This window comes from Haemaphysalis longicornis, unplaced genomic scaffold (genome assembly GCF_048455015.1).
Source record: "Haemaphysalis longicornis isolate Haplotype H1 unplaced genomic scaffold, Haemaphysalis longicornis Haplotype H1 scaffold_7, whole genome shotgun sequence".
Classification (NCBI taxonomy): Eukaryota; Metazoa; Arthropoda; class Arachnida; order Ixodida; family Ixodidae; genus Haemaphysalis; species Haemaphysalis longicornis.
Genome location: NW_027526422.1, coordinates 158,834,386 through 158,848,868, shown reverse-complemented (window position 1 = coordinate 158,848,868; position 14,483 = coordinate 158,834,386). Strand labels below are relative to the sequence as shown.

The following is a 14,483-nucleotide window of genomic DNA, read 5'->3' as shown; positions in this document are numbered from 1 at the left end:
GCAGCGGATCGTTCCAGAGACTTAAATGGTGAGATTGGGCTGCGTCATGGATTCGGGTTCCTTTCTTGGTTGTTGACGGGTACCCCCCCGCCGTGTGTAGAGCATTAAAGTCACCCGCGATGACGACTTTGTGCCCTTTCGTGATGTCCCTGATTTTCGTTATAAATTGCTCGAAGTTCGGCAGGTGGTCTCGAGGAGGGCTGTAGACGCTTAAAATAAAGAGGCTTTGCTGAGTCTTTCTCTCAGGTAAGATTTCGACAAGTGTATGGTCCACGTTTGTGTCCGTGATTTCGTGCACTTGGGTGGTAAGGGACTTTTTAGTCAGGACTGCGGTGCGCTCTGTTTTGCTGAAGGCGTTGTATCCTTGAAGGCGAATGTTTGTGCTGTATGTTTCCTGGAGGGCTATCACATCTGGTTGATCTTGTTTGGTAATTTCTAGGAGGTTAGCTATTTTGCGCCTGATAGACCTACAGTTCCATTGCCAGATTTTGGTTTGTAAGGCGTCTGTGGTGCCGTTAGTTTGGACTGCCATCTTCGAATGATTCCACGTCAGAGAGCTCTTCTCGGCTTAGGGAGCAAGAACTTGAAGCGCCGTGGCTTTCTTTTCTTGCCTTTTTACGCGCCGCATCTATAGGGCTGAGGAGTGAATCGAGCACCGTTTTGGTGATGAAGTTCTTCCTGGCGTATGCGACGAAGTTGTCAAAGATTGCCGTGTTGTGCGATGCTTGCTGCGCAAAAGGCGCTATGGCCTTCTGGATTTCTGCCGCGACCACCTGCTGTAAGTTTACCATGATCCGCTGTTCAAGTGCGGTTATTCTGTCTTCAGTTAGCTGAATTGCTCTCTCCTCTGTGAGTAGCACTTGTTGTGGAGGGCGTTTAGCAGCTTCTTGTTCACGGCAGCGCTGGAGCAGCTTATCAATGAGAGTTTGCTGGCTTTGAATCTTCATCTCTTCATGTGCGGCTCCTTGAGTAGCGGCGGTCTTGTTTCGTTTCCTTTCGGTCACTTTCCATTGATTCCGTAAATCGATTGTTCTGCCGCTGTTTTCATCGTATGCCCACTTCGCTGGCGAGCCGCTTTCTTCAGTGGAGTCGGTGTGCATAGCGCTGTTCTCCTCGTTCTGTTCCTTGCTTTGCGCGTCCATCGCCGCGTCGGATGCTTGGCTCATTGTGGGGTAGTGGGAGCTTGCGTCGGCGACGAGCAGCTGCGGCTGGACCGGCTCGTGGAGCTCTTGCGCAGCCGCAGCTTGCCGAGGAGAGCTCGCGCTGCTGCTCATGCGCGTGGTGCGGGCATGTGCTACTGGCTCCTCGAGGCGCTCTCCTTCGCCGGCCTTGGAACGCTCCTCTCGTGAGGCCTAGCCTGATGCGATGTTTAAACAGCCTGAAATCTTGGCCTAAAATGCACTCACTGCGGCAAACGGGGCAACGGGAGATTCCTTGTGACTTGCCGGTGTTCTTGATGCACAACTGAGAAAGGTGAATGGCCTTTTTCCGCATGAAAAGCAGCAAAAGCGAGAGCTCATGTGGAGTAGGTTATGACTCCATAGCCCCCTAGCGGAAGTCCGACACACGAGAAAACATTAAAAATTAAACTTTACTTATGTTTCAGAAAGAGGACTTCCTTAATTGAGAGTACAGTTTTGGTTAGTTAGTTAGTTTTGGGGTATATATATACAGAAAATGTAGCAAGGGCCAGGGAAGGACGAGGGCAGGGCAAAGTAAGAGACAGTTTGTACAATGGGGTAATGGTTGGTGGGCAGAGAAAAAATGAGAGAAGTGGAACACGGAAAAGAAGAATAACTGGCATCCACACTCACGCGGTACGAACATTAGAAAAAAGAACCAAACAAGAGTAGAAACAGAACGGAAAAATAATTAACAAGGTAATTTCCCCTTTCCCTCATGGCAACAAGGACGAAAGGTGGGTCAAAACAAGCTATGCCCATGCGCGCATTTGACATCGTCAAAAAAGGCACAGTTACGCGGAACGAATATGAGAACGAACTTGATTTCTCATGTTCGTACCGCATGACTGTGATTTTTTTGCCCCTGTCAAATGCGTGCCTGGGCATATCTTGTTTTGACCCCTCTTTCACCCCGGTTGCCCCGGGGGAAAGGGGAAATCACCTTCTTAATTTAATTTTTTTCCGTTCTGATTCTTTTCTGGTTTGGTTCTTTTTTTCTCGTGTTCGAAACCACGTGACTGTGGATTCTTCTTATTATTTTTTTCCGTCTTCCACTTCTCTCATTTTTTCTCTGCCTACCAACCATGACCCCATCCCATTGTACACGCTCCCTTCCCTAGCCCTGCCCTCGCCCTTGCTACATGTTCTGTATATATATAAACCAAAATCAACTTATTCTGTACTCTGAAAAAGGGAATTATTCTTCCTGAAACGTCAGTAAAGTTCTATTTTTAAGGTTTTTCTTGTGTGTCTCTGTCTCTACATACCTTATTTTTTCCGCTCACTGTGAGTTTTTATGTTCTCATATATATATATATATATATATATATATATTTTTATATATATATATATATATATATATATATATATATATATATATATATATTGTAAGGCCCTTGAGCAACGGGTGAACCGGGACGTTTATAAGGCGATCTAGTGGGTTCTGAACGCCGTACCGAGAGCGATGATGATGATGCACGAGGGGAGAGGATCAGGTTATGTTAATGAGAATGATAATGTTAGGGCGAGGCGGGAATGCAGGAAAATGCCCAAAGTCTATTGACAGCCCCTGGGAGTGTTCAGGCTGTGCTGACGCGACATACGTGCTCACAATAATTTCCCCTCCGAGTGAAGGCGGGCGCCTCACCGCCAATGTTTATGAAGTACGGCGTACAAAAGGCTTCAGCCGGGACACGTGCACGATTTCTGTGCCACTGTATCGACGGTCCAAGGGAGCTTGACTAGGCGTGACACGATAGTTGACAGGGGATGTTTCTTTAAGAACCGTGTACGGGCCTGTGAAATGGTGAAGAAATTTTTCACATATTCCTTGTCTTCGTCTGGGCGTGCAAAGTAAGACCTCGTCACCAGGGCAGAACCGTACAGTACGGTGGCTGGCGTCGTAGCGGTCCTTGCGGTCGTGCTGGCTGGCTTCAGCCTGCAGGCGAGCCACTCGACGGCAATAGTTTACACGGGAGAGGAACTGTTCTGAGGAGGGGCTTGAGGTCGACACGGGAGCCGATAAAAATGTGTCGTGAATGTGATGGGTCGCGGTCGAATACGCGGAAATATGTAGAGTAGCCGGGGGTCCATGGAACTGAAGTACACCGAAGCCGCCAGACCAGCCATTCGTGCCTAGTTACGTTCATGGTAACACCGGTAAACAGTTCGTTATTGAGCATCTCCTACCCTTCCAATGAGATAAGGCCATTTTACGGTAACAACAAAGGAAAATGAAGACCCAGTGAAGGAAAATGAAGGACAGAGATCATCATCGGCATGGATTGCGATAAGTGCGCGTGATAGCCAGTCGTGCGTCCCGCTTGCTTTGGATTGATTGCCTTCGATGACCATTTTGCTCCATTTTCTTTGGCAGTAAACCTATCCAACAATTATATATTGTAAGGCTAAAGCACGCTGGCACAAGGAAATAATAGTTCGAAAACACGCCTTATTACTGACATAACAGGGAAGTCGGTGACTGTGGAGAATGAGGCCCAACGATGATGATAATGAACAAACGATGATTACAGTCGGCACGTACAGTGAGAGATTGATCCCACTAAAGAATACCAATTCATACAGTCCATGCATCCTGTAATGCAACCAACGCAAAAATAAACGCTCACAATATATATATTTATTTAGGTGTATACACATATAGAGAAATCTACTAACAGAACTCACATACAGCGCGCAGAAATAGTATGAGTAAATAGTCGAACACAAGCAATGAACCATCCCGAGGACGTTTACTCACTTATCGAACAGGCACTTGCCCTCATAATTTAATATTAATATCACAATAACATCATGTAAACCTAACTCTAACTAAGCCAATTTCCTCGCCGATACACAAGTAAAAGTCTTGTTATTCTTGCCGTGTGCTGTACTATTCCTCGTTCAATATAAAAAATGAAAGCTGGGTATTTTGAACTTGAAACATTTCAATAGATTCATAATTCTAACTGTACAATTTACTCCTGGCGAAGTCTCCGTAGAAATCTATGTATTGAAAAGCCCGTTATTTGAACACAAGAGGCTTCCGCGACGGAAAATTTGAACTACGTGCCACTACGACGGTAGCTTTCTGCCTAGCGCACCGCCAGAAAAGCGGCCCCGCTGCCTACAAACGAGGCTGCATCGCTGCCGGAAAGGACAGGACAACGGAGACTTTACATCGGGTAATAGTAATATAATACCCCGTAGCGGACGTTTGGAATGAGTTCTTTTTGCGGACTACGTGGAGGTAGACTCAAGCTCGTGTGTGGGCCATGGTGACAGACGGCATCATTTCTACGGTCAGAACGTGCAACCATTCGCTGCCAGTGACGACGAGGAAGTGGTGGGAGAAGCACTAGTTAGGCCATTGCTCGGTAGAATGGCTTCATAGCATGCCGCTACACTCACTCGTAACGAAAAGAGTGCTTGCCTCCGCTTTCAAGCGTAAAACGCACGTTTCACTCGCGGTTTTTTTTTTTTCGAGCATTTAATTTTTTATATGCTCTACTGCTCAAGAATCGCAATTGCGCAGCTTTGTTCTCCAATTTCGTTAGTTCAAAATTTTAATAATTGGAACTGAGTTGGCATCTCTTTAAAGTTGGCATCTCAACTTTCTTTAAAGTTGAAATTTTTGAGTTGCGTGGTTTCAATTTATAATTATACATCTATCGAAATATGTACAGTTATATATATGCAGACTTACTTTGCGCGGTTGCTGTGTGTATATAAAAATCATTTCCATTCACCTATGTAAATACCTATTAAATGTGTTCGAATTACGAATATCTATACGTTCTAAAGATATAAATTACAAGTGCTATTAATTGTTTGTCTTTACTACTTCACGAGGTTTCTTCTTTTTTGTATCCTTGCTTGGCAGTACCGTGTCGTCGATGGTGAATTCGCAAGCCGCCGTGTTATACTTGGATGTGATTACCCCCTTGGTCAAAGTGCCGATCGCACGGGTCACCCTTACCATAAGAATGCTCGGTAATTAATTTCTACAAACTTTGTTTTGGAGCTATTTAATGGATTGCTAATAACAACTCACCTCTTCAACATGTCAGCATTTGCAGCTGGCTGCATTATGACTGGATGTAGCATGGCTGTTCCATACTTCGGGTCTGCCGTGCCGGTAAGTGTGCAGACTGTGGAATCCTATAAAAATCACCTAATACCCAAATGCATACAGTATAACGTAACTGGGTTATATTTACACGTTAAAAGAACAAAACTTCATCCCAGGCTTCAATACCAGCTAGCAGAGAATTTCTGGACAATGTTTAATATCCAGTCTTCCCCCTTCCCGCCCGCTTCAAAACAACAATCGCCTTGGTTCGTATTGGCGACAACTATCCTTGGAACCTCCCCTTAACAGCCACGTGGAATGCAAAATTGCAAATTTTCAAGTCTTCAGTGTTGCAATCAACAATGCCTACGTCGTTTTGTTTCAACATCGGAATTTATTCCGAAATCTCTAACAGAGATGATATACATATAAAAATACTAACACAGCTGAATGAGCTAAGGACCCAAACAAAAAATACAGGAAACTGCGCTTTGTCCTATCTTTCTTCGTGGTGTACCGGTCATGGAGGGCTTTTACACACCTTTGAAAGATGCATTACCAACTGGTCCACAAAGCCATCGTTGTACAGAGGGATTTTGTGAGCACTGGTTGAATTGTGTGGATACGCTGTTACAATTTTTATCAGACATTTGCTTCACCAATAGCTTTACACGTTGTTCTGCACCGACATACTTTGAAGCCTTTTATGTGTTTATGTAAACATTTTTCAATGACCTCTGACTGGTATTGCATATTCTCAATGTCTGGGAATCACCTTTTCATCATTAAAAAGCAGCATCCACTCAAAGAACTTCCGCTAGAAAACCTATGCTCATGGGAGGGTGAGAATGTTTGTCAATAAACCAAATTACCTCGTGATGCCTTTTATAATTGACTAAGAAGTCCCATTTACTGGGCTAGTGCTTATTAATACAATACAAATGCTTATTCGATGGTAGAAGAGAACATTTGCTTCATATGAGTAACCAAGAAGCATTGTCTGCTTAAACTGTATGGTAAGTGAGGTTCGCCACTCAATCGGCGCAGCATATGAGTATCCAAGAAGCTTTGTCTCCATAAACTGTAAGGCAAGTGAGGTTCACTACGCAAACAGCGTCGCGTATAAGATAATAACTTCGCACAGGTAAGCTTCGGCTATAAATAAGTTGTTACAACAAAACCTATTTTCCGAGATTGCTAAACACGGGCACCAAATTTGGTAAGTAGTGTCGCCATTAATCTCAACACGAGTATGCGGGGATGTAGAAAAGAAAACACATGTACGTTCCTTCAACGACACTACTCAAATTATGCAAACACATATTCAACAGGGTCGTCACAAAAAACGGTGCAGTCATCACATACATTTCCGCCACAATCGTTAAGAAAGTTCAAACTAACAATTGGCTCGAGCGATTTTCGATATTATGCCGAATAGAAAAAATGGTGCTTGAAAGTATCTTTTGAATGCACATTTTCAACTCTTCTCTTCTACAAAAATATTTCTGAGCCACACTTCAAAATACACTGAACCCGTCGTTCAAAGAAAATACGCAATTTATATGCAACAACTTGGCTGTTAGGCTTTTATACCGCCTCATTAATTGACATTCCTCATTGAAGTGACCTTTCACTAAGCATTCTGGCCGGGAAGAGAGAAATTCGAACCCAAGTTGGATTCCCTGTGCAGAGTGAAATGTTACGCTAATGTTAACGGAACGTTTACACAGCAACCATAACCACTCACTTAGAAAAAATACTAAAGAAGTCAAAACAAAGATGTAAGAACGTTGTGTGCCACGAGTGATGCGCTCACAAGTTCATTCAATAACAAGGGGCTGCTACGATCAGCTAACAAACCATGTTTATTTGATTTCATATCCTTTTATAGGTTGAACAGTAGAACGCTCATATTTTGTTTGTAGTTCTTCAATTTTGAAATTCATTTCCTTGTTGCAGTTTTCTTCTGATCGGAGTTAAGTACATACTGCCACAGAGGAATACTATATGTGATGACAAAACATGTCCGGCAGGATCCTCCTTTCTGTAGATTGATAAAATCACGTTTTCTTTATTGTCGTGTTGAAAATGAGTATCAGCGTGCCAATTGCATGGCTTTGCAAAAAAAGAACTTTGATTATATCTTTCTCTTTTGCAATTTACTCGCAGGTGTTTATACTCGCCAACGCGGCTGTCACAGGACCCTTCGTAGGACTCCTCCTGCTCGGTTTAACAGCTCCTTTCGCAACCTCAAAGGTATTCTGTGCTTGTTGCGGCAGTGGCATTTGTTCCAGTAAGATAGTCATATAGCTGATTATTGTTGCTAAAGCTCCTTGCCATCTATAGTTTCTTTATATACAGAACAGCGATCTCAGACGAACCTGTACGGACGTGAAACGAGGACGGTGCTATGTAAAGTTCAGAGCCCTGAGCTGCTCCGCGTTATCGCGCGCGGAGCCGCAGGTGTTGCCATTCGTTCGTAATCCCAGAGAACAGAGGAGCTTCAGAGAGGAGAGGAGGAATGCCGGAGAAGAGAGGAGCGTCAGAGAGGAGAGGAGGAATGCCTCACATACTACTCAGGGTTTTCGTACGGCAAGATGACGACGGTGGTTGAACGCGAAGCTATCTGGTGATTGATTCTGTGGTTGGGCAATCCCTAGCGGCATCCTTCCACAATCATCATCAGCGGTGCCTGCCGATGCATGCGCCGCGGGGGAGTGGTACTCAGGGTTCCCCTACGGAAAGATGACGACCGTGGTTGAACGCGAAGCTATCTCGTGATGGATTCATTGGTTCGCCAATCCCTAGGGGCATCGTGCCACAATCATCATCAGCGGTGCCTGGCCAGGTATGCGCAGTGTGGGTGTGGACGCCGAACAACGGCGCCCACACAACGGCGGAGGGAACAGGCTCGACCATAAGCTGCTTGGCTTCCAAAACACTGTTTCCTGTGCTCCAGGGGGTTAGCCAGCGTCGGTCGGACCACTCGTGGTGAAGAGGACCTTCCTTTTAACCCCCAAGCGGCGTCTCGAGCATATACGGTGTTCTGAGACCGGTACTGGCAGATAGACTGCCAATAACAAAACCATCGCTCAACATGTTGCGAATGAGACTTGGAAATGAGGGGCTTCTTGCATTATTCAGAAATAGGGGCGAGCAGTAAAAAACCCCAAGGAAGGTAACGTGGAAAAAATGCTTTGTTTTCTGGTTGAAGTACGTTAAATTTTGTAAAGAAATAAATAATTTATTGCAAAAGCGCTACCTGGACGGTATCAAAACCCATCATCTTCACGATTTCTTCCGGCAAAGAAGGAAGAATTCGCCCAATTAAATTTCTCTGCCAATATGTCTTAGTTCTGTTTTAAAAAATAGAGGGAAAACAATGTAGCGAAAAAACAAGAACCGATGAACTCTCTGATTGCCTATCGGGGTGGCTGTGCTCCCCGCCACTTTCCTGGGTATTGATGCGATTGAAATATTTTGCTGCACGTGGGATTAGTAGCCGCCGCAGTTCTAAGAACTCGGAGTACCGAGGACCTTTTTAACCCCCAGGCCCTAACTCGAGCGCCTAGGACGTGTCAGGAGTGGTCAATCAGTAGGAAACACTTTTCACCTACCTATGGCACGAAGGGTGCTAGAAATAATAGCCTCACATGGCGTGTATTGAATCAGAATTGGAAAAAAGGGACGTGCTGAAAAAAAATAAGGGTATCTAAGAGTGCCAAGGAAGGCAAAGAGAAAAGTGTTTGCAATTTCTTCATCTCAACACAAATATATATATTTTTTAAAGCTTAAAAGATGGAAAGAAATTGGGGGAATATCCTCCCCAAGTAATACGCAAATCCGCGCGCAGAAAATTATACCAGCGTAGATAACACCCAGAAAGTGGAAGAGAATACTCCTTCCTACATGAGTGACTGCTCTGGACATATCGTATACACTGTAGTCACGGTCAGCCAGTTAAAACGAAGGTTCCATCTCCCCGAGTATTCGGAATGGTGCTCGCTCCCACCCTAAAAGCAAGAAACGATTACCTTCACTCATACCTCGGCAAAGTTGGCGTGGCTCACTCAAACTCACTCACAATTTTTTTTTCGAATCACCACTAACTGAAACTCAGACTCAATGCTGAGCAGCACATCTGCGCTCACTCAAACTCACTCACAATTTTTTTTTCGAACCACCACTCACTCAAACTCAGGCTCAATGCTGAGCAGCACATTTGCGCTCACTCAAACTAAAACTCACATTGAGCGCAAAACTCAGAACTCACTCGGACTGGAAACTCAAAATGTACTCAGAACTCGAAATGTACTCAAACTCAAAATGTACTCAAACTCAATATGGATTCAAAACTCAAGATGTACTCAAAACTCAAAATGTACTCAAACTCAAAGTGTACTCAAACTCAAACTGGACTCAAAACTCAAAATGTACTCAAACTCAAAATGGACTAAAACTCAAAATGGACTCAAAGCTCAAAATGTACTCAAACTCAAAGCGAACTCAAAACTCAAAATGTACTCAAAACTCAAAATGTACTCAAACTCAAAATGTACTCAAAACTCAAAATGTACTCAAAACTCGAAATGTACTCAAACTCAAAATGTACTCAAAACTCAAACTGTACTCAAAACTCAAAATGAACTCGGAACTCAAAATGGGCTGAGAACTCAAAATCAATTCAGAACTCAAATGGCCTCACAACTCTCTCATGCTAGGAATATACTAGGGGTTAGATGGACTCTGATTTCATTAGCAGTCAGTGTTTTCAAATTCACGCGTGGTAAAAATATTACGGCTGCAAATTCGTGAGCTCAAACTCCTGCATTCCCCGCGACATGACACCGTAGCTCCTGTGAGATCGGAAACAATTTTCGTTGCAGATTTATTACAGCTATACCTGCTGCCCATGAAGAGTAGCGCTGGTTGGAAGCAATTGTACGTATATATTGGATACCAAACTCTTGATGTAGGCTCCGTGTTCGTTTTCATGACAGAGGCGGTCCAGGTTCAATGGTGTGCTGGGTCCCCAGGTCGAAACAAGCGAGATTGGGTGAGGGGACGTGCGCTCACTGCTCCGTTCATTTATGTCGAAGCTGTTTAGGGTTACGGTTCCGTGTATTCTTGCTCTGCATCCTCAAAAAACGCCTTGTGTCAAAGCGAACTGTCCACCCGAATCTCTGAAGCGCGAGGCGTTCATGAATATACCTTTGCTGTTTTATTGCGTAGCATTCTTTGCCGAGTACACCCCTCCCCCTATCCCCGCCATGATATTGTAACGCCCTGCATATACACAAAATTGCAGCTATCACGGAAGTTCAACCTGTAATCATTATAAAAGCGTAAATGTAGAGAATTAATAAAACTAAATGTTGAAAACTAAAAAAGAAATATGATGATATCTGGATTTTGATGGCGCAAGGCCAGCTAAGGGCAAAGAGCGCCATTAGAAACCTCCGTCGCATGCCCCCGCGCGAGGGACACGAGTAAATGCAGAGCATTGGGGGTGGTCACGTGGCGTAGGTTGTGGTATTTGGCGGTGGTAGTTGTAGTTGTTGTTGTCGTAGGGGTTGGGTAGTTGGGTTGCGAGACGAGAGAGAGAGAGAGAGAGAGAGAGAGAGACGAGAGACGTAAGTACGTAACGTGTTATTTATTGCCATGGTTTGCACCCCACCCTCTCTGCGGGGCAATCGGTTGGATCTTTATTATTATTCTTTTCTTTCTTTTCTTTTCTTTCTTATTATCCCTCTCGAGAGGGCCGTGCGCCATCGTCGAAGTTCATAAGCGATGGAAGCAACACCTTCAACCAGTACCGCTACGCGAGCCAACGTCAGCGTTGCAGTACCAGTTCAAGACATCGTGCCATCCTCTTCATCGACGGCGGCAGAAGACAAGGCAGCGAGACGGCGCGCTGCCGACGCCGAACGCAAGCGTCTGAAGCGCGCTGCCGACGCCGAACTTCGTACACAAGAAGCCGCGGCCAAACGTCAACGTCGGGCCGCGGTCCTTCGCTCGGGCAACGAGTATTGGCGGTGAGATGTTTGAGTGGCGCCCCCTGGCTCTGACGTCGGCTTAGGGACTCGCGCCGCTGTCGTCTGCTACACTCCGCTTGTGAGGGGCGGCAGTGTCTGTGCTAGAAATCGCCCGCTTTGTTGCTTTAGTGCATTACAAAGCGTATTTATAGTGATTAATACTTCACCAGCTTCTGATGCGTCTGAATAATTTGAAGCTGTATCTTCCACAAGTTTGCAACCCACGAGGAGATAGAGAACAACTTTCTTCAGAGCATCGCGGAGAGCGTGTGCAACTCGTCCTTTCTAGCTTATTCGCGAGTATCAGCACTCAGAGCTCCTCGATAAGTATTTAAAATGCGTAGGCTTCCCTGCAGTATTTTTGAGATGCTCTTATGAAGAATCAACAGTTTAATGCTACGTGCCAAGCAGCGGAGCCCTACACGCGCGCACCGCACAGCAGGAAATATAACGACTGTCTTCTATTTCTTTCGTTGCTGTTGTCTTGTATAAGATTAATGTTTCTTGAGTTTTTTTTTTTTCGTGTCCAACGGTTTAATGTGTCTGCACCGTCAGAAACGTCTTATTAGGAGGTTTGGGGATGTTTGGGATCCTCACAAAGATACTGTGGATATTTTCTTCAGGTTGTATGGCATACATTCCCACCTTCACAAATTGGCTTTTATTCCGGCTGCGTGCAAGAAGGTGCATATCCGCAGCGTGCTTTGTTTATTCACATGCAAATACAATGAGAAGGTTTGTGCTACGCCACCGCAATCGCGCCCCAAACAACGTTGTCCACAGTACTCGAAGGCGGCTTGTGTACTCCGAATTTCTATCGTAACCATTGTTATCATAACGAACTGACTCTCAACCCGAACAATGATGACATGATTATGGTATTGAAGGCGTGATATACTCGCTAACTAACGGAATATATAGTATACCTGCATATATTACGAGAATCGCAACCGATTAATATTTCCAAGCAACTGTTTACTCATTTCCAACTGTTCAAGGCGCAAAGAACAAATCCTACTCTACTCGGGGTGGCATTCTATGAATCGTAGAAAATTACTTTTACTATCTTGTCCTGGTCTGAGGACCCAGCGTACTAACCAGCTCGATTTCATTGTTAAATAAAGTTTTCTCCTCCTCCATCTCCTACTCCTCCCCCTCTTTACTGCAGTTTTCGTATAACGCATATCCGAATATCGGGAAGATATGGCTGTGGAAAATGTAACAAAATATCCCTCCATGTATTAACAAACATAGTGTTATTGTATTTTTAACGTATAGACGTGACTTGGTTTGCTCAATAAACCTCCATACCGGTTAGAAGCCCGGTATAAAACCACCACGTGCCTATGCACATAGTGGGTTATTTGGAACTCAACCTGTAGATTTTGCGCGGCCCATAGTGCATGTTGGCATACTTTCCCGCCATGACAACGTACAGTGATTTAATACAATTTTTTCGAACGTTAGGCAAGGTTGCAAAAACTGTTTCACCTTACATGTGATTACCGGGAATCGTAACGCTTTCTGCCAAAGCCGGCAGCTTTGAAGGCCTAGAATTTGTTTTGGTCGTCCATTTTCTCTGTTGTTGGTTATTAGCAGCTGAATGTTCTCTTTGTTCGAAAGATGGCTTAATACAGAAGCTGACGCCTAGCTCCTGCTCTTCGCGCTCCGCACAGGACCGGCTTCGCGAGGAATGGGGCGACGTCGGCGATGTTTCTTCCGTAGCGGTATCCAGAACTATACTTTAACTCACACCATGAGCTAGTGTATACAATTTTAAGACTATTATTGTGATACAAAGTTACCCACACGCCAATTCTGGTGCGCAGAAGCATCGGACGTTGACCGAGCGCAAGGAAACAGCAGGGAGAGCGAGCCCGAGTGAAGCAGACGACAAATGCGAGAATCCCTAAGCCGACGTCACGGAGGCGCGCTTCGCAGCGCCGCCCGTGTTCGCGCTCACCGCCAATATTCGTAGCGCGCGCAGTAGAGGGAGAGGAGGTAGCACCTGCTGCTGCAACGCCCAGCAACGCCTCTTTCAGCGCCAGAGCACGCGCATGCGTGCCCGCACCTGTTGTTGAGAGCGAGGAGGAGCGAGGGAGGGGCGCACGTGCTGGCTGGATGCGGACGCCGAGTAACGGACGCATAACATCGTGAGTAAAGAAATGCTCTGCATTCACAAAATATCGAAAATGGCGAACACGGGAGTGATAGATCATCTCAGATTGGGTGAAAATGCAGAGATGTGTGGCGCTAAAAAATGTGGGGTATCAAATTGAGGGTCTCGAGGAGGGAAATCACGTGGGAGAAATATTAAAGTGCCTCATTGTTTGCTGATGCACTTGTATTAGTTTTTATTAGCATTTGCTAGGTGGGATGAGCTCTCGTGGCTCGGAAAAACACCACGCTGTCGTTGTAAGCAATGACCGCGACCGTACCTAGCTGTTAACTTCCAGCATGCACGCGTGTGTGTGTGATGTGTGTGTTTGAGAGAGTGTGTGAGTGAGAGAGTGAGAGAGTGTGTTAGAGAGAGAGTGTGAGTGAGAGAGTGAGAGACAGTGAGTGAGGGAGAGTGAGAGTAAGAGAGTGAGAGAGTGAGTGTGAGAGTGTGAGGGTGAGAGAGAGTGTGTGAGAGTGAGAGAGAGTGTGAGAGTGAGAGAGAGAGTGTGAGAGTGAGAGAGTGTGACTGTGAGTTAGAGAGAGAGTGAGAGAGAGTGTGTGAGAGAGAGTGAGAGAGTGAGTGAGAGGCTGAGAGTGAGTGATAGAGTGAGAGTAAGTGAGAGAGTGAGAGTGAGAGAGAGTGTGAGAGTGAGAGTGTGAGAGTGAGAGAGAGATTGTGAGAGTGTGAGATTGAGAGAGTGAGAGTGAGATTGAGACAGTGAGAGAGTGAGAGTGAGAGATTGAGAGTGTGAGAGTGCGAGAGTGTGAGAGTGAGAGTGAGAGATTGAGAGTGTGAGAGTGCGAGAGTGTGAGAGTGAGAGTGAGTGTCAGTGTGAGAGTGTGAGTGTTAGAGTGTGAGTGAGAGTGTGAGTGAAAGTGAGAGTGTGAGTGAGAGTGAGAGTGTGAGTGAGAGTGAGAGTGAGAGTGTGAGTGAGAGTGAGAGTGAGAGTGAGAGTGTGAGTTTGAGTGTGAGTGAGAGTGTGAGTGTGAGTGAGAGTGTGAGTGTGAGTGTGAGTGAGAGTGAGAGTGTGAGTG

The 14,483-nt window shown here is 45.3% G+C and overlaps 1 protein-coding gene across 1 annotated transcript in view; it reads left to right on the top strand.

Annotated features, from left to right (window-relative positions):
- The window catches only part of LOC144145392 (sodium-coupled monocarboxylate transporter 2-like), a 50,404-nt gene that overhangs the window by 20,383 nt on the left and 15,538 nt on the right, over window positions 1-14,483 (top strand). The window contains exons 4-6 of the mRNA XM_077676979.1: window positions 5,065-5,174; window positions 5,252-5,319; window positions 7,423-7,509. Of these exons, the coding sequence (XP_077533105.1) occupies window positions 5,065-5,174; window positions 5,252-5,319; window positions 7,423-7,509 (265 nt within the window). The remainder of the gene's footprint in view (window positions 1-5,064; window positions 5,175-5,251; window positions 5,320-7,422; window positions 7,510-14,483) is intronic.